The 22,793-nt window shown below is 50.5% G+C and overlaps 10 protein-coding genes across 10 annotated transcripts; 7 read left to right on the top strand and 3 right to left on the bottom strand.

The window, feature by feature from the left end:
- Positions 1-408: 408 nt before the first annotated feature.
- N7487_010565 (ribonuclease Z) lies at positions 409-3,512 on the top strand (the record flags this gene model as incomplete). Its single annotated transcript, XM_056878295.1, has 2 exons — positions 409-2,571; positions 2,679-3,512. The coding sequence occupies 2 exons, from the start codon at positions 409-411 to the stop codon at positions 3,510-3,512; spliced, it is 2,997 nt and encodes a 998-aa protein (XP_056726875.1).
- A 412-nt stretch (positions 3,513-3,924) lies between these two features.
- Positions 3,925-5,852, top strand: N7487_010564 (putative acid phosphatase; the record flags this gene model as incomplete). The annotated part of the gene is made up of 7 exons (XM_056878294.1): positions 3,925-4,014; positions 4,070-4,082; positions 4,136-4,170; positions 4,243-4,258; positions 4,320-4,485; positions 4,546-4,880; positions 4,939-5,852. 7 exons carry the CDS (start codon positions 3,925-3,927, stop codon positions 5,850-5,852), a joined length of 1,569 nt encoding a protein of 522 aa, XP_056726874.1.
- A 140-nt stretch (positions 5,853-5,992) lies between these two features.
- N7487_010563 (putative short chain dehydrogenase/reductase) lies at positions 5,993-6,964 on the bottom strand (the record flags this gene model as incomplete). Its single annotated transcript, XM_056878293.1, has 1 exon — positions 5,993-6,964. One exon carries the CDS (start codon positions 6,962-6,964, stop codon positions 5,993-5,995), a length of 972 nt encoding a protein of 323 aa, XP_056726873.1.
- Positions 6,965-7,288: 324 nt separating this feature from the next.
- On the top strand, positions 7,289-7,635 carry N7487_010562 (uncharacterized protein; the record flags this gene model as incomplete). The annotated part of the gene is made up of 2 exons (XM_056878292.1): positions 7,289-7,321; positions 7,381-7,635. The coding sequence occupies 2 exons, from the start codon at positions 7,289-7,291 to the stop codon at positions 7,633-7,635; spliced, it is 288 nt and encodes a 95-aa protein (XP_056726872.1).
- A 192-nt stretch (positions 7,636-7,827) lies between these two features.
- N7487_010561 (uncharacterized protein) lies at positions 7,828-9,784 on the top strand (the record flags this gene model as incomplete). The annotated part of the gene is made up of 5 exons (XM_056878291.1): positions 7,828-7,935; positions 8,001-8,089; positions 8,148-8,441; positions 8,506-8,955; positions 9,004-9,784. 5 exons carry the CDS (start codon positions 7,828-7,830, stop codon positions 9,782-9,784), a joined length of 1,722 nt encoding a protein of 573 aa, XP_056726871.1.
- Positions 9,785-11,152: 1,368 nt separating this feature from the next.
- Positions 11,153-12,509, top strand: N7487_010560 (GTR/RAG family Ras-related GTP-binding protein; the record flags this gene model as incomplete). The annotated part of the gene is made up of 4 exons (XM_056878290.1): positions 11,153-11,359; positions 11,457-11,548; positions 11,606-12,289; positions 12,341-12,509. 4 exons carry the CDS (start codon positions 11,153-11,155, stop codon positions 12,507-12,509), a joined length of 1,152 nt encoding a protein of 383 aa, XP_056726870.1.
- Positions 12,510-12,807: 298 nt separating this feature from the next.
- On the top strand, positions 12,808-13,642 carry N7487_010559 (putative heme/steroid binding domain protein; the record flags this gene model as incomplete). Its single annotated transcript, XM_056878289.1, has 2 exons — positions 12,808-13,062; positions 13,145-13,642. 2 exons carry the CDS (start codon positions 12,808-12,810, stop codon positions 13,640-13,642), a joined length of 753 nt encoding a protein of 250 aa, XP_056726869.1.
- A 288-nt stretch (positions 13,643-13,930) lies between these two features.
- Positions 13,931-14,492, bottom strand: N7487_010558 (40S ribosomal protein eS25; the record flags this gene model as incomplete). Its single annotated transcript, XM_056878288.1, has 4 exons — positions 13,931-13,953; positions 14,017-14,226; positions 14,369-14,423; positions 14,490-14,492. The coding sequence occupies 4 exons, from the start codon at positions 14,490-14,492 to the stop codon at positions 13,931-13,933; spliced, it is 291 nt and encodes a 96-aa protein (XP_056726868.1).
- A 425-nt stretch (positions 14,493-14,917) lies between these two features.
- N7487_010557 (Aminoglycoside phosphotransferase) lies at positions 14,918-16,483 on the bottom strand (the record flags this gene model as incomplete). The annotated part of the gene is made up of 1 exon (XM_056878287.1): positions 14,918-16,483. The coding sequence occupies one exon, from the start codon at positions 16,481-16,483 to the stop codon at positions 14,918-14,920; it is 1,566 nt and encodes a 521-aa protein (XP_056726867.1).
- A 1,586-nt stretch (positions 16,484-18,069) lies between these two features.
- N7487_010556 (uncharacterized protein) lies at positions 18,070-22,776 on the top strand (the record flags this gene model as incomplete). The annotated part of the gene is made up of 6 exons (XM_056878286.1): positions 18,070-18,246; positions 18,376-19,527; positions 19,602-19,719; positions 19,805-21,433; positions 21,526-22,424; positions 22,480-22,776. 6 exons carry the CDS (start codon positions 18,070-18,072, stop codon positions 22,774-22,776), a joined length of 4,272 nt encoding a protein of 1,423 aa, XP_056726866.1.
- Positions 22,777-22,793: the final 17 nt, after the last annotated feature.

Genomic DNA, 22,793 nt, shown 5'->3' with positions numbered 1-22,793 from the left:
TTAATATACTTCCTTCTAGACACGCTGGCTTCTTCTTGCGTGCGCGGTGCCTTGTCAACCGCAACCACTCGCGCAGTCGCCTGGAGCGCGTTCCCTAAAACCTCGATTTCGCCATTCACCCTACGATCGTATCGCAGCGCCATAAACCGTGACTCACGAAACGCCGTTGACTCAAAACCGAGTTTGAGGAGCTTCAACTACCCTAAATCATTGTCGAAACTAGCAGACAAAAAGAAATCCCAACAGAAACCCTTGCCACTTCGAATCAGACAACCTACAATCAAACCTAACGCATACTTTCTTCCGCTCTCGACCAAACGACGGCCTAATAGCGACGACTACTTGATTTGTGAACCATCCAGACTCGAGCTCCATTCACGGCCTGTACCTGTAGTAGGAACTGCCCCAATGAAATTCTTCTACCAGGTCATCTCGACCCCAACGGCCGATACCCCTGGCACGTCCGTTTGCCTCAACTTCCCGGACAAGCGATACTTTTTTGGACAGCTATCGGAAGGTACACAGCGCGCATGCACAGAGCGCGGGGTTAAGCTCTCTCTCCTCACCGATGTGTTTGTCACTGGACGGACGGAATGGGCCAACACTGGCGGGTTGATTGGGATTGTTTTGACCCTGGCTGATACGGTGTCAACCTCTATGGCAGCTATCGAGGAAGAAAACCAGAAGAAAGCTGCCCGCAAGGCGCAAAGGGAGGCCGAAGAAGGCAAAAAATCCAAACCCCGTGAACCTAAGGAACAGGAAGGCGAGGGGGTCTCGCAGAGAGGTAACCTGACGATTCATGGTCCTGCGAACCTTACACATACACTGGCTACGTCTCGGCGGTTTGTTTTCCGGAAGGGCATGCCGGTGTATTTGAATGAATATGACTCGGAGACACTGGCCAAGCAAATTTCTATCGGCGCCGATGATCCCTTTGAGAAGCCCTCATGGTCAGACTCTAACATCAAAGTCTGGGCCTTGCCCCTTAGCCCTAGCCCATCAGCTCGTCCTCAAGTTACGCAGCCGCGGTCAAAGAGTCCACGAAAGCGGAGCTTGGATGAATTCCGGGAATCTGAACAGCCTGAAGATCATATGAGCCAGCGTACTAAGAACCTGCTCGTGACGCAGTCCATTGTGCAGGATATGTTTAACTCAACTTGGAAGATGGACGCCCTCCATGAAACCCCATTGGCCCAAGTCAAGATGCCGGCTGCTATATTCATCCGCAACCCGGAAACCAAGGACCTGGAGCAATACAAGGGTCCGGTGCCGGGCGGCCCAGATGCGCTTCCAGATATCAAGGTGCTTGTTAGAAAGCCCTGGCCCGGTGCGACCGTCGAGAGTCTCCCGACCACTTCTCCCTCGAAGGAGGCAGTCTGCTATATCGTGCGGAACCACGATATCCGTGGAAAGTTCGACCCAAAAAAGGCCCAAGAATTGAACGTCGAGAAGGGCGTTAAGTACGCAAATTTGACGAAGGGCCAGAGCGTTGAGTCTCTGGATGGGAAGACTATTACCCCGGAAATGGTTTTGGGACCGACCCGAGCTGGAAAAGGCACTGCTATTATGGAAGTGCCATCCTCCGAGTACGTCGAGGACCTGGTCACTCGGGCCGAATGGAAGTCACCAGCTGTAACGACCGAGTTGCAAGCGTTCATCTGGATTCTTGGACCAGGTGTGGCCGAGCATCCTAAATTCCAGGAATTCGTTGCTAGCATGTCCCACTGCAAGCACACTGTGTCGAGCCCAGACCACTGCCCGAACTACCTGGCGTTCACCAGTTCTGCTAGCTCAACTGTTCGACTTGCCCGTCTGAAAGCCGATAGCTATGCGATTCCTGTTCACGACAATGTGTCCCTTCCCCAACCCGGCACCCCCAACGCCAATTCGGAATCTGCGATTGCTGCTCGCCAGAATTCTCCACTGCAGCCCCTTGAACCCGGATTCATCATCAACATGGAGCCCAATTTCGGGTTCAACAGTGACGAAGTGATGTCCCGCTTCAACCCATCCAGCGTATTGAATAACATCCCGCGTTCTGTCCAGCACCGGATGGAAGTCATTCGCCGCCGCGTCGCTAAGCCTGAATTCCAGAAAAAGTTGCACGAGCAACGGACACAATGGCCCGGAGCGGATGCAGAGATCATCGCGCTGGGTACTGGTTCTTCTGTTCCCTCCAAATACCGCAATGTCTCTGCCACACTGCTGAAGGTGCCTGGATATGGCTACTACTTGCTTGATTGTGGCGAGAATACCCTTGGTCAACTGAAGCGAGTTTTCGAGCCCGAAGAACTTCGTGAAGTGCTTCAGAACCTGCGAATGATCTGGATCAGTCATTTGCACGCTGATCACCACCTAGGCACGGTCTCTGTGATCAAGGCCTGGCACAAGGAGAATTTCCAGAATGGATCCGGCTCTGCTGCTAGACCTGAAACCAATATGGCCAAGATCCTCCAGGAGAAGCGCCTGGCTATTGTGTCTGATGATGCGATGATTTCCTGGTTGGAAGAATATTCACAGGTCGAGGACTTCGGATTTGACAAACTGCTTACTCTTTCCGCTCATCCTGAAGTAAATGGGTCTAAAATCACTACCTCTTTCTCACACCAGCCATCTGGTCATCCTCGTCATACTGTTACCTTCACGGACCAATCTTCCCCCTCACTCCTCTCCTCAAGTCTGCCACTGGTCTTGCAGACCTACTCACTTGCCGCGTCAAACACTGCAAGGGTGCACTCGCCGTATCCCTTGTCTTCTCAAATGGATTTAAGGTTTCCTACTCTGGGGACTGTAGGCCATCAGACAAATTTGCCGTCATTGGACAGGATTCGACTGTGCTCATCCACGAGGCCACCTTCCAACCCGACATGGTCGGGTCGGCTAGGGCCAAGCGGCACTCGACCTCATCCGAGGCGATTGAGGTCGGCCGTCGCATGCAAGCGCGCGCTGTCCTGCTCACTCATTTCAGTCAGCGCTACCAGAAGGTAGCCTTTGTAGACAAGCGAAACCCACGCAAATTCGAATTCAACCGGGACGCAGCTGCAAAGGAGCCTGCAGATGCGGATATTCCATTCGACGACCCTCAAGACGAACCAGCGGGCTCCAACGACGTCTTACTGTCCGACGACATCAACACGGTGACATCTCGACAAAGGCTCGGCGTTTATACCGGCCCTGTCGCCGGAGCGATGGACTACATGCGTATCAAGGTCGGGGACTTCGCCCTTGCGCAAGCATACGCACCAGCATTGGAGAAGCTCATCGAGCTATTGGAGCGAGCGGCGAATGAGGAAACCGAGCGCGTGAAACAGACGCGTCAGCAAGAGGAGAATGCTCGCAAGGCGAAGAATAATAAGAAGTGGGCCAAGCAAATGGCTACTGCTACGGCCGCGGCAGTTGCAGCCGCAGCAACTGAGACTAGCGATGCCCAGACGGCGCCCGCTCGATCTATCTGGAGTGCCAGTGAAAGTGAGGAGGGATGGGAGACGAGTGACTACGAGGAGTGTTCCTAATTGTATATATTATACCATGTCAAATATGCATAGCTTGGAAGAGCTTTTCCCATCTCAGAGAATACTAGCCCGAGGCCAGTACCTCTCGGCGAACTTGCCGAGGTGCGGAGACCATATATCTGCTGTTGTATTCTTGTGGGTTGCCAGCTTTCCCTAGCTTTTTCTAATGTTATCCTAGATGCTGATGAGTATAAAGAGAACAAATCTCCAACTCTAATAACTGATGCACCTAACCTATTTAATCATAGTACAGAGTCCGATTCAATGTTGACATAAACGGCTTATCGGCTCTACCCCAACAAATCCACTCCCCTCACCGCCCCCGTGGGGGGCCATTCATTTCCTTGACTCAATTCCATTTTATAGATTCCTACTCCGTAGATATCTCTGGATATCTCTCAATTGATTCGAGATGACCACTCTCATTCCCCGTGATCCCTATACACAGGATGAGCTCGCTCGCCTGTACCCGGCAGCTCTGAAGCTGCAGCTCGTCCAAGTGGTAAGCGTTTTAGTCCCCCACATCGACCAAGATGCAACATAGCTAACCAGTACAGTTCCTTCGTCATGGTGAGAGATTCATTTACAATGCTACCCCGGAGAGCATTTCTAATTGTTCCTAGGCGAACGCACACCCGTCTCATCGCGATTCACAAATGTATGTTTGCAATTGACAACCCCCATTCCCTTAAACCCGCTCTCCGACGGTTTCCGCTAACACCCCCGAAAGACAGGCCTAAGTCCATGTACGATAATCTTCTGTTATCGATATCGGCCGATCATATGCTAACATTTTCCCTTGATAAGACTGGCCGTATTGCGGCGTCGCAAGACGTATGGTGCAGATGGTATCGAACAGCAAAGACCTCTCGGAATGGAACGGATTTCAATGGCGCCGGAAAATGGAGTCATTCGGGAGTAATGACCAGTCGGTGATCGCCACAGCACCGGGAGGACCAGTCGAGGCGATGTGGTAAGTTGCCGTGGAGCTCTGATAGGCACGTGAACAAGAGCTAAATCATGCCATTTGAAGCTTGCATGGCGAGCTCACAGACAAGGGCCGTGAGACAACATATGCGCTCGGACAACGACTACGCCATCTATACGTCGACCAGCTTGGGTTCATGCCCCAGATCAAGAGCGATGCTGAGGATATGTATCTGCGCGCTACGCCCATCCCCCGCGCTCTGGAGTCGCTCCAGGAAGCCTTTTGGGGCATGTACCCGGCTAGCGCGCGCACTCTCGACTTCCCACCGCCGGTGATTGTGGCCCGCCAGGTTAATGAGGAGACACTATTCCCCAACGAGGGGAATTGTAAACGATTCCGACAGCTGGCACGGCTTTTTGCCGACCGCGCCGCTACACGATGTATGGGCTTATCAGTAGGATATGAAGATAAGGGTTACGACTAATGATTTTCATGCAGGGAACGACTCTGAACAAATGGCGTACTTGAACAGCCTCTGGTCAAAGCATATGCCCGAAGAATCTCCCAAGGTTGCCGTCGATGCCCACCCTCGTCTTTCTGGAATCATGGACACCATCAACGCAACCGATGCCCATGGCCCAGGCACTAAGCTCCCGTCCGAGTTCTATGACAAGAAGGGTCGTGCTGTCGTGGACCGAATTGCGGTCGAGGAGTGGTTTGCTGGCTACGGCGAGAGCAGCGAGTACCGTAAGCTGGGCATTGGTGCTCTCATGGGTGACGTGGTTGACCGCATGGTCAGCACCGCGGTGGAAGGTGGCTGGCGCAGTGAGACCGCTGCGTCCGGGTCAGGAAACCCGGAGACTGGCAAGGCTATTAAGTTTGCTATGAGCGGTTGCCACGACACCACCCTGGCAGCGATCCTGTCCAGTGTTGGTGGATTCCAGAACCAGTCATGGCCTCCATTTACTTCCTCTATTGCAGTTGAACTCTTCTCCCAAGCGCCCCGGTCCGATGCCGACGCTGGGATCATGCTCGAGGAGTTCTCCAACCCACCCGTCGCATCCAAGAAGCCTGGCGTCCTCTCCCAGCTTTTCGGTAAGTCCGCACCGAAGCAGCCCGCCACCTCCGATACCGCACGCGCACCTCTCGAATCCCTCTCCGAAGGCGCTCGCGAGTCTCTCCAGAAGCACTATGTCCGTATTCGTTACAATGACCAACCGGTCCTTATCCCCGGTTGTGCTGCTAAGCCTGAGAACCACCTGCCTGGTGATGAGACATTCTGCACCTTGGATGCCTTTAAGGAAATTGTCGATAAGTTCACGCCCAAGGACTGGCAAATGGAGTGCACAGCGAACCTTGGCGCAGGGCTCCACGGCCCAGACGATCGTGAGAAGGCACCGGCTGGCTTCTAGACATTTTATAGACTGTAATGCTGTTATTTCTAATTGCAAATATCCTTTCCCCCCTTGTATCTTCATATGATGTGCATCGTGTTCATTATGAGTGAGGAGTAGAGAGGTATAGTCGGAGGTATTATACATTAGGAGTTATCTTAGCTGCTCTTCGCCTTGGCCTCTTGATCCGCTCTGATTGCCTTCAGCTTCATCGCAGCAATCTTCATCAACACCCCGCGCGGTAGATACTCAAACGACAAGCCCTGCAACCAATGCCAGAAATAAGCCCATACAATCTCCTGCCCACACCCAACCCGATCCAAGGCAGCAGCAGCCAGCACTCTGGCCTCGGGAATGAACAAGTTACTTTTAACATCATACCCAGGGGTGCTGACTTCCGCAACTCGCAGCCCCATAACCTCAACCTTCTTCCCTTCGGCAGCAAACTCTGCGCGCAGCGACTTCGTAAAAGAATCGACAAATCCCTTGGTCGAGCTATAAATACTGATATACGGCAAACCAAACGCCGCAAGCGAAGAAACATTCATCACAAGACCAGGCGCATTCTCTTCCAGCTGTGCGGCCAGAACACGTGTAATCTGAATAGCGAACGTGGCATTCCGCGAAACCGTCGCCTGCACATCCTCAAAGGTATATTCCTTAAGGAGTGTTGAAGGTTTCGTCTCACCACCAACATTATTAATAAGAACAGTCAATCGGCCGGGATTACTAGCAGTGCTATTACTGCGACGAATAATATCGCGGACCTCCGCATCGACGTCATCGATATCGGCTGTCAAATCCTGCGCATCGCGCACAAGCACAGCAACACAGACAGCGGGAAACAGGGTCTGTAATTCGCGACGACGACGGTCCAGTTTCTCGGGGTTCCGGCCGTGTAGAATGACATTGAACCCGCGCGCGCAGAGCTCCTGACCGAAGCCGAAACCTATTCCGTCTGTTGCGCCAGTAACGAGGGCCCAGTTTGTTTTTGTGGTGTTGTAGCGTTGGAGGTTACTTGGGAGGAGGTAGGTTGTTGCCTGGCGGGTTAGGGAGAAGGCTGTTTTTCCCAGGGCGAAGAGGCCGAGGTAGGCTAGGGGCTTGGTGTATGTTCCCAGGAGGTCGGTCATTTTGGGGGTGGTTGGAGTGGGGTTTTGGTTGTTTTTTGGATGAGTTATGGTATCAACGGAGGTTCAATGTGTGGTGATTGATAGATGAGGTTATTTCTTAGTTCTGTAGTCTTTGCTGTCAGTGTAACTCCCCCTATTTATAGGCTCGAGGTTGACGTTGTATCATTCTTCGATCGGGGATTTGGCAGGTTTATCGGCCCGCTCTTCCAGCCGAGCACCGATTGAAATTGGAGTAGGTTGGAGGTTATATCGGAGGTTATATCTGTGCGAATGAATTAATATTAAATATCTCTTGGGTAGAATAATTGAAGCTTTAACTGATTAATGTTATTTCGTGTGAATTATCTTGAGATCCAAGTATGTCATTTATCCAATCCCAGCTCTATATCCTGGTCCAACCCTAGTTCCACCGCTAGTTCCCCAGGAATGAGCAGTCAAGAAATCGAGAAACCAATCAAAGCCCAATCACAAGTCGTCTAATACCGATTTTCAAAACCAATGCCCGTCAAATGAGGACCGTGAAAGTCAACGGCGCCATCCAGGTACCTTGCGGACGATCCACGCTGGCCACTTATAACACAGTAATTATCATCGTCATTTCAAATCATACACTTCATTGGACAAGCTATGGCTCCACTGGTATACTATCAACCTTGGAGGACCTGTATTGACATTTGTACTACATCAGAAATGCAACCGGCAGCGTTAGAGCGTCAGGGCGTGAGGAACTTGGAGACGGTGGTCTAGGAAAGAGGATGCTATATAATGTGATACTGTAGAACTCATAGAGGCTTAGCCTATATTCCTTCTCTTTCTTCTTTCTTGCTTTGTATAACCAACCCCAAAAGTTACCTACCTTCACTATGGTCATCGATTCCGGAAGAGACTCGGTCTCTTACAATGTCCCGGCTCCAGTGGAGCAACAGCCCAAAACACGGCAGATGCCTGTCACCTTGCTTTCAGGCTTCCTGGTATGGAACAATAGCAATTGTAACAACTTTGAATAATGTACAGGGATACTGACATCCATGTATAGGGAAGCGGCAAGACAACACTCCTCAAACACATCCTCAAGTCCCCTGATCATGGGTTACGGGTTGCTGTCATCGTCAACGATATGAGCCAGTGAGTTTCAAATCGAATGTAGAACATAGGATGCAAGCTAATTGCTTTGTTCCATTAGGCTGAACATCGATGCTACCCTCATCCAAAATCACAAAGTCTCTCAGACAACTGAGAAGCTCATCAAACTTCAAAATGGATGCATCTGCTGCACTCTTCGTGGAGACTTGCTGGCTGAACTGGCGGCTTTGACCAAACGAAATGAAGTTGACTATGTCATCATTGAATCAACTGGTATCAGCGAGCCTATGCAAGTGGCCGAGACTTTCACAGCTGAGTTTAGTTCGGCCATGCTGGAGGCTGAAGATCAGATTGCCAATGATGATGCCGACGCAAAGAAGATCCTGAATGAAATGTATTGTCTCTCCACCACACACACCTCCTCTTATGCTGGACTTGCTAACATGTCTTGGACATAGCGTGGAACTAGGTGGCTTGCACACAATGGCTCGGTTAGACACGACTGTCACCGTCATTGATGCCTTCAACTTGCTTTCCAGCTTCGACACAGCAGAGTTCCTCTCTGACCGCTATGGGAAAGAAGAGATCATCCCCGAGGATGAGCGCACAATATCTGATCTTATGGTGGATCAGATTGAGTTCGCTGATGTGTTGATTCTCAACAAGGTCGAGACAGTTGACCAAGCAACACGCGATAAGCTCATGCATTTGCTGAAGCTATTGAACCCCGTCGCAAAGATTATCGAGTCAAGTTACTCTCAAATAGATGTCCGGGAAATCATCAACACAAACAAATTCGATTTTATCCGTGCCGCTTCTGGGCCTGGGTGGTTGCAGAGTCTGCACGAAATGACGGTACAGACGACAGGAAACGGTGACCGGATGGCACCAAAACCAGAGACCCTGGAGTAAGTTTGCCAATTCGTTATTCATGAATAATTTACTCACCGATATAGATACGGTATCAACAACTTCGTCTACACTGCTCGTCGACCCTTCCATCCGCGCCGCCTCTTCGCTCTTCTCCACGACAAGTTCATAATTCTCCAGAACAATGAAGTGGAAGAAGAAGAAGGCGACGAGGAAGATGAGGAAGACGAGGAAACTGAAGATGCAATGGACACAGACTCCGACTCCGGGTCAATGGAAGACTTTGAGCAGCCTGACCCGGCGGTCATTCTGAACAACAAACGTATCAACCCGGCCTTTGGTCCAGTTCTCCGCTCCAAGGGCTTCTTCTGGCTCACAACCAGGCCCTGGCAATTTGGCGAATGGAGTCAAGCAGGCGGTATGCTGACTCTTGGATGCGGTGGACCTTGGTTTGCTGAAGTCCCCGATGCGGATTGGCCAGAAGACCACGACGTGCGGGAATCCATCCAGAATGATTTCCAAGGCCCCTGGGGTGATCGTCGCCAGGAACTAGTGTTTATTGGGGAAGGTATTGATACTGTCAAGATCAGTGCCTTGTTGGATGAATGTCTTCTAGATGATAAGGATATGAAGAAGTGGGAGAAGGTGATGAAGAACAAGAAAATGAGCAGAGACGAGAAGTCCGATAAGTTAGCCAAAATGTGGGAAGATGGTTGGGAAGAGTGGCCTGCACTTGAGGCCGATGAAGAGGAAGAAGAAGAGGAAGAGAAGCCGGAGCAGGGGAAGCATCGAATCAGCGATTACCTGGGTCATCAGCATGGGACTAAACATGCTCATGGACACAGCCGCCGGATGGTTGCCGCATGAACTTGTCGAGGTTAATGATAAAAAAAAAAGTTATTCCTATTCAATCCCATCAATGTGTTTAAGGATCAACCCTCAATTTTGGAGTAGCCCATTGAGCCGTCTGCTGCGGCCGTGGCCAAGCATCATAATTGGAGTTACTCCGTAGAGGTTGATAGTTCTGGATGAAGCGGTACGTAAGTAATATGGCGGCAGAATACAACAGGCGGTCTGTAACAGATTAGAGCCGATAAGATAGAAGCTCAAAGATAACGGCTCCTTGGTCCTGCTCTTCCTCTTCCCCCATCCTCTCCTCTTTACCACAATTCCATAAGAAATACTCCTTCAAATCAAAGAAAGCCCTCCATATTTTGAACAAACTCTTTTAGATTACTTGCTGCGCTATCGTGCGCATTGCATATCCGGCCCGATCGCGCTTCGCCTCGCTTCCTAGCTCCGAGCTACTCCAACCCCCGCACTCCTCGGACAGCACAACGGTTACTCAACGATCGCCTCGACCCACCCTCCTCCGCCGTGAATTGAATTTCCCAACCCTGAGACAATGATACAGGTCTGACTGCAGACATCCGACTCTGTATCACCATCCCAGGCAAAATCTGGGAACCTTTGCGGCTTCCGTCCTAGGCGAGATTAGCACATGCAGATGTCAACAGTCGCTCTTTGCCGTTAAATTGAGCTCAACCGGTTCCTTTTACCATTCTTCTTCGTGATAACGGAAGAATTTTGACCTTGCATTGGCCTGACTATCTCTGTCTAATACAAAATAAATTGTGTAGTAAGTGCACCCAATCCATTCTTAATGCATACCCCAGAGTCTAACACCCCATATCTAGATGTCTGCCCGTTCAATGGAGGTAAGAAACTCCCCCCCCCCCTTCCCAAACATATATCCTCGAATCTTCCTCCCTATATTGCCTCGAACTACGGCTGGGTCATCCGGTGAAGCTCGGTTAGTTACCGCGTTTCGCTGCATCCATGCACGGGCCGTTGTGAGACAGCTGCTTGGTTCCGGACCTTTTTTGCTATCTCCCAGGGGATGAAGAAGCACCACAGACCTTTCTAGGCAGCCAAATGGGCCCAGAATAGGCAAGGAATATGGAATTCCAATTTTGGTCAGTCACGGCTGCTGTCACAGTGGACCGTTGCAAGATAATACCATCTACGCGTCTCGTCTTCAGCCTCGGGCCTTTCCTTGTTAAGGGATAGTAGCCTGGTTGGGTTCGCTGACTGCCCAATGCCTTATTTCTCCCAAACATGTGATGTGTGGATTTATTCTACCCTGCCCCTAGTTCATCAATCTTTCATCCTGATAACCATAAGCTGTCTCTTGCTTCACCAATCCCAAAATGCATGCCCCTTTTGTTTGATTAAATGTCCGACTCACTGATGGCCTGCGTGAGCCGGCCTCATGGTCCTTTTATAGGACGTGAGTTTTATTTTTGGAAGCGACGGCGTGAAATTCCATTCCACAAGACTGAAGCCGAGCTAAGCCTTCTGGATATTTTACAGGGAAACAGCCAAGTGACTGCGCCAAATCGGGCCAAATCGGCCTCTGTGCCTAACACCAAAGGCCCCGATGTTAAACCTCGTCTTCTTCTAATGGGACTCCGCCGGCAAGATTTCTCCACCCCCTCTCACACAGCGGAGGTATTAACTATGTACTAGGAGTGGTAAGTCATCCATTGCTAGCGTGGTATTCCATAAAATGCCGCCAAACGAGACACTCTTCTTGGAGTCTACGACCCGGATTCAGAAGGACTCGATCCAGTAAGTTCCACAGACAGGACATAATGAATCCGCTTTCCGCTGACCTGGAGTCTGCAGCTCTTTTATGGATTTTCAAGTCTGGGATTTCCCGGGTCAACTGGAATACTTTGAGTCCGCCTTCGACCTCGAGGATATATTCGGCAGCCTGGGCGCCCTGGTCTGGGTGATCGACGCACAGGATGACTACCTGGACTCGGTGGCGCGGCTCAACCGCACCATATTGACTGTCCAGCAATTCTATCCCGGGATCAACATTGAAGTCTTCATCCACAAGGTCGATGGACTGTCAGACGAGTACCGCACCGACACATTTCAGGACATTGTGCAGCGTATCTCCGATGAGCTCAGTGACGCTGGATATGAAAATGCGCCCGTGCATTACTATCTGACTTCCATCTACGATTATTCAGTCTTTGAAGCCTTCAGCAAAGTGATCCAGAAGCTGATCCCCAACTTATCTACACTCGAGAACCTCATCAACACCCTCGCAAACAACTGTGGGTTTGAAAAGACATACCTCTTCGATGTTCTGAGTAAAATTTATATCGCTTCCGACACCCGACCTGTGGACATGGCTTGCTATGAGATGTGCTCTGATTATATCGATGTGATTGTCGATATCTCCGAGTTGTATTCTTGGGATCACCCAGTTCGCAAGCGATTGGGCGACCAGATCCAAGAAGCTGAAAGCCATGTGGTGTTGCATGATCAGACCATGATCCATTTGATGGAGATGAACAAGTATGTCTCTCAACGAGTGTTTTGACTATATATACTGACCTTATTCTACAGGTACCTCTGTCTGGTGTCGGTGATTCGCAACCCCGAAGCCAAGGACAAGCGAGGTCTGATTGACATGAACTGTCGTACCTTCCAAGACGCCCTGAACGAAGTCTTCTCGCGTAGCTGGGAAGAAGGGTCTGCGGCCCAAGAAGGGGAATCCACAACTGCAAGCAAATGATGGAAATTAAATGGAGGCAAATTTGACGTTAGAACTAAAAAGCTGGGTGTTTTTCTTGGCTACGTTATGAATTCAAGCCTCTTGTATCTTTAGCGAATGCAGATCGGAGAAATGGTTAGAAATTGGATTGATAATGCACATCGGATTCCATTGTAAATGTGAAGTTGTGGATAGTCCACTCGGGGCTGGACTTCGGGTTTTGTCAGCCAAGTCCTCCACCTGTGCAACTCCAATAACAACAATCCAAATGGTCATCGTATGATCTTACAACTCCTCAATCGACACACATCCAGGAGAAATGTCAGAACTCCGCCAGCGACCAACAGTGGCGTCAAAGTCCAGCAATGGGCCGGACAAAGAACCAACTTCCAAACCGCACTCCGGCAACGATGAAACCGGTCAAGACCGCATAAGCGTGCTGGACGTCATCCGCGTGATTGTAACCCTACTGATTGCCTGCGGCGGCTTCTCCTATTACATGACTTCCTCCGAGTCTGTACTGTTTGGTTACAGACCATGGTATACACGGTGGCCGGTGGTGAAGCAGTGGGTGGTATGCGACTCCCAATCCTCGAGTTTAGAAAAAGAAAAGTCATGCCACAATTCAAGCTAACACATAAATTTCAAAATTAAAGCAAGGCCCTGTTACCCTGACACCAACCCAATTATCCCTCTACAACGGTACAGACACCACACTCCCCCTCTACGTCGCCGTGAACGGGACCGTATTCGACGTCTCAGCAAACCGTATGATCTACGGACCGGGCGGGAGCTACAACTTCTTCGCGGGGCGGGATGCAACACGCGCTTTTGTCACAGGATGCTTTAAAGAGGATCTTACGAACGACATGCGCGGTGTCGAGATTATGTTCCTTCCTGTTGAAGATATTGAGGAAGAAGCCGTGACGTCTGCGGAGAAGAAAATCCGCCGCGAGAAGGAGTTACGAGCTGCCAAAGCGCGGGTTCAAGCGACTGTGAAGAGATGGAGTGAATTCTTTGCGAACCACGCCAAGTATTTCGAGGCTGGAAGGGTTGTGGTTGAGGATGGAGGTGTTGAAGGAGAGCCGTGGCCACTTTGTGAGAGTGCGCAGAAGCAGCGACCGAAGAGGAGTGCGATGGTGGAGAAGTCGTAGGGCTACTTTCTGTGTTTTTTTTTGTGCGGTGTTGGTGTGGATAGTGCAGCAGGTAGATGCCGAGAGAAAGTCTACGGAACTATGACGCATGTCCTTTTCATGAAGTTTTGTAGATTTTTTGATTCAGTTCGCACTACCTGACGTAGTCCAAGAGTGCGAATGTTCCACACTCTTCAAGAGTCAGACGTTAATCCACTATGCATCATGCCCAGCCGGGCTTCCCATGGTAAATGATATCATTCGTAGCAAGGAAAAGAAAACCGCGAGAAAAGACGAGAGACGAGACGTTTACTCGGCGGTGACGGCACGGGCTAATGAGAAAGGTAATCAGTATTGCAGATTCGAGATGGAGGAGATGCTGAAGAGTAACGCACTGTAGATGCTCAGGCTGGAGTGACCGACGACCTTCTTGATCTGGCCGTTAGCCTCAAGGTCGGCGAGAGCCTGGCGGGCAAGGCTGCCGTTGATCTTGAGACGATCGACAAGGGTGGCGACGGTGACCAGACGGTAAGACTGGACATCCTTCTGAAGCTTGTCGTTGGTGGCCTTGTCGAGAACGACGGCGTGCTGGGCCTTGTCCTTGACTGTAGGGCGAAAGACATGTTAGCAAAGTGTTGCTTCTCGGTGTTTTATTTCGTATCCCCAGCTCGTCCAACGATTTCTTTCGTGTCTTGTGGGAACTCGGCGGAAATCGTCACGATCGCATGGTTGGTGGTGATTGCGTACCCTTGCCCTTCGACCACTTCTTCTTTTGCTTCTTGCCTCCGGTTGCTGCGGGCGCCTGTTTGTCACATTTCGATTAGTATTGGTGTTTTTCGGTTGTATATTGGGGTTCTTGGGAACTCACCATTTTGTCGGATGAGGTGGATGTTCAAAGGAAGAGGGCGACGTCCAGAAGCCGCTCAAGTGCGAAAAGGCAGTGGGGCGTGACTGAGGTGAGCCCTAAGCCCTTGATCGGTTAGTCTGGATGTTGTTATTGGCTGACGTATTTGATTACATAATATCGCTGACATCATTCCCAGATATGTTCTGCCTGAGGTGTCTGTTACATTTTACGACAAACAATATATCAATTTTCAGATGCTACTGGAGAACAGAAGAGACGATATGGGAAGAAGGGAAAGCACCCAATCTTTGTTTTTCTATAGTTTTCAAGCAACTACCCTCGTTTCTTCTCCAAAATCAATAATGATGCTTGACAACTTCAGTCTTCGAAGTCATTGTGCATCACTACTACATACATCGAACACCACCCAGGCACAACCTCGAAGCTAATTAGGAAAATAATGCGTCAAAACCCGCCCTGAGAAGCTTTTCTTGATGCTCACACAGACCATATCTGTCCAAAGCGGCGAGAAATTCAAAAATATCAACTTCATCTTCTTCATCTTGTTCATCAATGTCTGCTTCGGTACCACCATGTTCCGCTTTGTCCTCGGTCTCGTTGGGTGGATTATCCTGGCCTGTCGCATCCGTTTCCTTGGAAGAAGCATTATTTTCGTTGTCATTGTCGTGCTTTTTATCGTTGTTGGGTGGGTTGAATGGCCAGCTGTGATCACCGTCGTTCTTCTCCACTCGCTTCATAACTTCGTTCAAGATTTTACTGGCCGTGCCCATACTAAAAATTGACCCTTGCATTGTTATCATAAGATGGATGAATTGAGGGGAATTCCGGGTCAATTTGGCGTTCTCGCTTTCTGGCCGCAGATTCGCGATACATTGCGCATAGACATTTCGATAGAACTCCAGCGTGTCCGGTGAGTCTTCCCATACCTCATCCTCGTCCTTGACTCCGTGTTCCATCTCTTCAGTCCAATTGTATACAGTCGGATCCCAGTCGCGCATCAGCCATAGTGGATACACCTCATTCCCTACACTTGGCGGTTCGGCTTGTGTGTTGTGCCAGTTGAGGATTCCCCGCACAGAACCATCATCTGAGACAATGAAGTTGAAGATGTTGCGGTTTGGATGGTTCATAACGAATGACTTTCCAGCAATTGGCTCTGGGGTCCAGTCGGTAAACATCCGAAGGAGCTTCAGCAACTCATTTTGAAGTATAAACTCATCTTTCCCCCACTGGTCCAGATGGTAAGTGAAAGCCGCCTTAAGGCCCGAGAATGGGTCTTCCTTTATAGGCACAACACCGATAAGGCGATCTTGATCGTCAAATCTCAAGGGCTTTTGTTCGTTGAATGTGTACTTGGAAAGTTGAAGATATGCAGCAGCAATGTCCTGCAGACAGCGTGTACGCCGCGCCTGTACAACTTCTTTTGGAGATTCCTGGTCGTGCCATGCATCCATCAAAGGCCGACCGTCGATGAACTCTATGAGAATATAAGGAACTTTGAGCTTGCTTTTGCATGTATTGTCGTATGAAAAGACCTCGGGGACTGGGATAGTTGTTTCACGTCGCAACATGATCATTGTCAATGCTTCTGAGCGAAGGGCCTCGGCATCGCTTTTCTCGAATTGATCAGGGGTTCCGATAGCTGGGACTTTGAGCATCCATTGAACCCCATCAGCAAACTTTACCTTATATAAAATGTCCTCCTCATAGAGCGTGGGAGGCCCAACCTCAACGACAGGAATCTTCTTGTGATTTGGTTGAATCCTCGCGCGAATCGCGGCCACGTGTTTACCGATATACTTCACTTTCACTCTTTCCAATACTGCCTCGTATTTTATGTCGAGGGAATCATCATCATCCTCCTCCTCATCGTCAGAATCATCATTTCCACGCCGTCGTTTCAGAGTGACATGATCCACGATTGAGGACGAGATTGAAGCGATTGCCTGAGCGATTCCCCGAACGCATTCGGCAACAGACGAAAGATGCCCCATAGTCACCGTTGTTGGACGCTGCCAGGGAATGTCCGTGTAGATGTGATTTGTAACTTCAAGAACTCGGAGTGAAATTGGGAATTGGTAAGATGTTATGAAGAGAGGGCTTTCCAAGTCGAAGTCGAGGGATGTGGAAGATGCCGGGCGAAGTCAGGCATTATATAGGGGACTTTCTTTCCATAAGTCTTCTTCTTTTCCCAAGCCACATGTCACTCACATAGAAGCAATGATTTGAATGGTAAGGGGCTCTGTGAAAGAAATTGAGCGTTGTTGTATCTTCAATGAACGTGTTCCAGGAATAGATTGTGGATTACTCTGTGTGCAAGAAGAAGAACACTTGTCAAAACCCGCTATTTACAAAGAGAGTCATATTTATAAGCGAGGGCCTTTCTTTAACTTCGATTACTCTTTAATGATTCTTTGTGCTCAAATCCTGGGCGGACATACACTTAAGGAGTGACTAGTAGGTACGGATGGATAAGCAAGCGTGGACAAAGAAATTCGAGTCGCAGTAAACAATGGATTCCGTGGAGGTTATCCAGTGTTAGAGTATGAGATTTAAGACGTGAAACCGGATTCTAAAATAAAACGGAAGCTAGGACCTTACCTGTATATTGTATGACTGGATTTCCTTTGAGGGTGATAATGATCCAAATGGCTTGATGCCAGGTATCTATGCTAAAAATACTGGAACAATGGGTGTATTGACATGATGCCAGACCTGCCATCTTTGATACCGACCCAGGCGAAGTTTGCCACTTCCCTTCTTTTCCCGTTTTAGTGCTCGGGTATTGTCGCTTGTTGTCCACTGAGTATTCCGTAGAGATGAGTACACCCCTGAGCGCTCTGATCTACTCCACCTGGGCATCACTGAGTATTACATAAACACGCTGATCTGGCCCCAGGTGCCTACTGAGTCTGAACTGAGCGAAGGGGCCCGTTGCGGATCAGAAGGGTAGAGTTGTTAGAGCTATGGTATTATGCCTCTGGCGATGAAAGAAGCGGTGAGGTAATATCCAATGAGACAGTTATGAACCAGTGACATAAAAGGTTATGTCGTCTGTAGTCTAGAACAAATGTGGGACCTAGCCAGGTCATTTCACGAAGATATCATAAGGAAAGAAAAGAGAGGAAGAATCCCTGAAGAGCTCGACCTCGGATATGGCTCAGGGGCCAGAGATTGGCCCAAGCTTGCCAGGTCCGGCCCCGGGGGCCTTGCGGGCCTGGCCCCGCTCTTGGCCGAAGCCAAGGCCGCCCAACGTACATACATTTCGATGGATACTTGTTGTTCTCTTGATCTTGATTGTTATTGCTCTGAGAAAAAGATCGCTCATTGCTCGCGGAATTCGTGGTAATTTTCTCATGCTGAGCTACCAAGCGCTTTTATCGCGCTGGACGCAGAACTTGCGTAGCTGGTAAGGCGTAATATTGCACCAGATTCCTTCGCATCGCGCAACCCAGCCTAGTATCCCCCGTAGCATAAATATGAACACCTCTCCCAGTATGTAAGTGCTGAAGTGTTTTCCCTAAAGCTTCAAGGGGATACATATAACTAATTGGTTCTCCTGACTCTCGGGAGTTTAGAAATGGCAGACGAAGCTCGGTTTGCCGTTGTTAGCACCGGCGCTTTCGACTTTACGCCCGCCTTTGAGGATGCCGTTCTCGGCATCATACCTTCGGCACTCTTTCTGATTGTGGCCCTACAGCGTCTCTTCTGGCTCGCGAGACAGCCTCACAAGGTCGCCAAAAGCCACCGACCAATAGTGAAAGTGGCACGTAATAACCTCCTCCAAACTATAGATGCTTTTTGGGCCCATTGTGTCCGCAAAAAAAAAAAAAAAAAAAAAAAAAGAAAAAAGAAAAACGATTGCTGACTGGTTCAGTAACTGCAGGGATTGATCGGAGCCTACACAGCTTTACAACTTGGGGTCTTGATATACTGGGCCCTGAATGCAGGGAAGTGGCCTTTCTCTCAGTTGCGGACGTCAGCTGCCGTGCTGGCTTTCGTTGATGGATTTTTGCTCTTGTTCCTGTCGCACGCTGAGCATGCGCGCTCGGTGCGACCATCGACCATCATCAACGTTTATTTACTCTTTACTTTGCTCTTTGACTGTGTCGTAGCTAGAACTCTATGGCTTGCCGACCATGACTCTACTATTTCGCGCCTCTTCACCTCAACTGTTGCGATCAAATTCTTAGTCTTGAGCTCGGAGACCTGGGAAAAGAGACCTATACTTCTGTCACAATACCAGAATCTCTCTCCAGAGGCAACAAGTGGTATACTGGCCCGGAGTGTCTTTTGGTGGCTAAACTCATTGATGCGTACTGGGTTCGCTCGCTCTCTCACCGATAATGATATGCTCCCCATTCATGACAGTCTAGCGGCACGAACACTACTCCCCAAAGCTCGAAACTCACTTGGTTCATCAAACCAGTCTAACCGCCATGCCTTGGCTTTCTCCACGTTGTGGGCCACCAAGTATATCTTTCTGGCTGGTGTGGCACCCCGGCTTGCATTGGCAGCTTTCAAGTACACGCTGCCCTTTCTCATTACCAGGACAACTTCTTGGACAGCCGATTCGTCGCAGTCGGATGCAATTGGATGGGGACTGACGGGAGCATGGCTGCTGGTCTTCCTTGGGCAAGCAATCTCGAACGGCTTTTATTACCAGATGACATATCGATTTGTCACTTCGATTCGCGGCAGTCTGTGTAGTTTAATCTACACCAAGACGTTGGATCTCAGCAGTACAGCCCTCGACGAGTCCGTGGCGGTATCACTCATGTCCACGGACACCGAAAGTATCTGCCACAGCGCTGCAACCTTGCACGAGCTTTGGGCCTCGCCAATCGAGTCCGTAGTCGCCATATATCTCCTGTACAGACAGCTTGGACTTGCTGCGCTGGCCCCGATTGTTGTAGCAATGATTGCCACTACTGGCATGTTGCAGCTTGCCCAGTTCATTGGCTTGGCCAAGAAGAGATGGATGAAGGGCATCCAAACGCGGGTCGATGTAACGGCTTCCGTCCTCGCATCCATGAAGGTTAGTATCCAGCGAAGGCGCCTGAAAATACCTATTCTTGATAATAAGATACATCACTAATCGGCTCGGTGCAGGAAGTCAAAATGCTTGGCCTGTCAGATATTGTCGCGAATATGATCCAAAACCTCCGCATATCAGAGCTGGACTTGTCTAAGCAGTATCGTAAATTGTTGGCTATACAGACTTTCATTGGTAAGTACCTGAGTTATAGACCCTTGCTATGCCGCGTTTTCAACGTGTCGTCATATCGCTGGTGCTGACTGCTTTGGCCGAACAGCAATGAACACGGCGACCATTGCCCCGTTAGCGACCTTTGTAACTTTTGTGATTATTTCCAAGAGCACTGGCCAACCATTGAACACGGAGTCTGCCTATACCTCGCTCTCATTGATATATCTCTTGTCGGACCCCATGGTTGTAATGTTTCGTACTATCCCATTCGTCAGTGCCGCTCTCGCGTGCTTTTCTCGCATTCAAAACTATTTGTCATCAGAAAGTTGTACCGATTACAGACTGCCCTTGAGCAAGCAGGATCATCACCCAAGTCAAAAGAACGAGAAGGGAGACACGCTTATCGCGATATCGGGAGCCAGTTTTAGCTGGGTTCCTGCAAGGCCGGACATCCTTAACGACATCACCGTCAACATCCGCAGGTCTTGCTTCACCTTCATCATCGGACCTGTGGGCTCGGGAAAGAGTACTCTCATGCGAGCTATACTGGGAGAAGTCCCTCTCCGAGCGGGCTCCATCCATGCCGATCTTGGCAACATTGCGTTTGTTGGCCAGGAGCCCTGGATCCAGAACCTGACGATACGCCAGAATATCCTAGGCAGTGCCAGCTATGATGCGGAATGGTATAGCAAAGTTGTCCATGCGTGCGGGCTGGAGCATGATATCGGTGAGCTTGCCGACGGAGATGCGACAAAGGCGGGCAGCGCAGGTTTCTCCTTGAGTGGCGGCCAAAAGCAGCGGCTCGCCTTGGCCCGCGCTGTCTACTCCAGGGAGAAGACTGTATTGTTGGACGATGTCTTTGCAGGGCAGGATGCGGCAACCGAGGAGCACGTCTTCCAGAATCTTTTTGCCGAGACGGGTCTCTTCCGACAGATGGGTATAACTGCTGTCTGTGTCACTAATGCCATACATAGACTCGCCTATGCTGATCATGTGGTCGCTCTAGATGTGAGCGGGCATATCGTGCACCAAGGATCATTTGCCCAACTTCAATACGATACGGATTATCTGCATGGGCTGGCAGTAGAGCAGAACGGTGTGATTGATGCTCGGGACGTAGCTGGACCACCTGTGCAGCGTCGCCACGAGACTGTTCCCAATGGTCGATCTGGACAAAATGCTGACCAGAATAGCGACGACGCAGAATCGCCCGGACGAGTCCTCGGCGAGTTTGCTACATATGGATATTACTTTGGCTCCGTCCCCGTATGGCACACCATACTGTTCATTGCCCTCACCATTATGTATGCGGGAGGTTTCCGGATGACGGCGCTCGTACTCAGCTTCTGGACGGAAACTGCAGAAGAATCCGACCAAGCCAACAATGACTACTACCTCGGGCTCTTTGGCATGCTCACCGGTTTCGCCGTCTTGGGAATCACAGGGGCCGCCTATTTCTTTCTGGTCGTCATGGTGGCTTTAAGCTCCGAAGTTCTCCACGCTCGGCTTCTACATTCCGTTATGGATGCCCCTGTGGCCTTCTTCTCGCGAACCGACGTCGGAGTCACCACGAATCGCTTCAGCCAGGACATGTCGGTTGTCGACACCGAGCTGCCCTTTGCCCTCGTGGATTTCTGTGTTAACTTCGCCCTCATAATCATGTCAGTCATCCTGATGTGCGTCTTTTCCGGGTATTTTGCAGCGGCACTTGTGCCCTTCGTCGCTTTCTGCTGGTGTAAGTTTTGACAGCCCACCCCAACCCACTTGATTTGAGACGAAAGAGATCAGGGCACTGACACATAAGCTAATATTATTATGGGTCAACAGTGCTGCAAAAGTTCTACGTGCGGACGTCTCGGCAGATCCGACTGTTTGATCTTGAAGCCAAATCTCCCCTCTTCACGCAGTTTCTTGACCTCCTCCAGGGCCTTTCCACGGTGCGGGCATTCGCGTGGGGGCCGCGCTTCATCGAGCAGTACCTAGACCTTCTCGATGCCTCCCAAAGGCCATTTTACCTACTCTTCTGCATCCAGCGCTGGCTGGGTCTCGTACTCGACCTGATGACCGCCGTCCTCGTGACCGTCATGATGGTTCTAGTCGTGAAGCTGCGGGTGCAGCTGTCACCGCAGTACGTGGCCCTGGCATTCGTTCAGATCATGTCATTTGGCCAGTCGTTGGCCCACGTTATTCAGGACTGGACGCAACTCGAGACGTCGTTTGGCGCTGTCGCGCGCGTCAAAACGTTTTGCACCGACACCGAGTCGGAGAACCGACCCGCCGAGACAGGTACCGTGCCCAAGAACTGGCCAGCGCACGGCCGTGTCACCATCAAGGATCTGGTAGCCTCGTACGAGGTGGGCGGCGGCGGCGAACCCGTCCTGCGTGGCGTGAGCCTCGACATCCCCGCCGGTAGCAAGGTTGGCATATGTGGCCGCAGCGGCAGCGGCAAGAGCTCGCTCTTGGGCTGTATCCTACGTCTCCTCGAAGTGGGTCCCGGTTCGAGTATCACGATCGACGGCGTCGACATCACAACGCTGCCACGGCAGACAGTGCGCGCTGCAGTGGCCGTTGTGCCGCAGAACCCTTTCTTCCTAAAGCATACGAGCCTCCGCGACAACCTTATCGTCCTTCACCGAAAGCAGGATGGACAGGAGAACGAAGAGCAGCAGCAAACCAACGACGACAAGATCCTACTGGTCCTACGCCGGCTCAAGATAGACGATCTCGTAGATCGTCTGGGGGGGCCTAGACAGCCCACTGGACGCCGAACGGCTCTCGCAGGGCCAGCGACAGCTCCTGTGTATCGCCCGGGCCATGCTGGCTGGAAAGCGGATCATTCTAATCGACGAGGCGAGCAGCAATGTCGACGAGCGATCCGAGCAGCTAATCCGGGAAGTCATGCGCGAGCAATTCGCCAGCTGCACTGTCATTGCTGTTGCCCATCGCCTCGGTGCTGTCGTCGACTTCGATCATGTTGCTGTCATGGGCGGTGGTCGGCTCTTAGAATGGGATAATCCTCGCACTCTTCTGAAGCGAGATAGCGAGTTTAAGAGGCTTTGGGATCTTGGGGCGAGTTAGAGGGAGGCGTCAGATCT

This window comes from Penicillium crustosum (genome assembly GCF_028827405.1).
Source record: "Penicillium crustosum strain IBT 35664 chromosome Unknown utg000004l_segment0_segment0, whole genome shotgun sequence".
NCBI lineage: Eukaryota > Fungi > Ascomycota > Eurotiomycetes > Eurotiales > Aspergillaceae > Penicillium > Penicillium crustosum.
The sequence above is the reverse complement of the archived record's forward strand: the minus strand, read 5'-3'. Positions and strand labels throughout refer to the sequence as shown.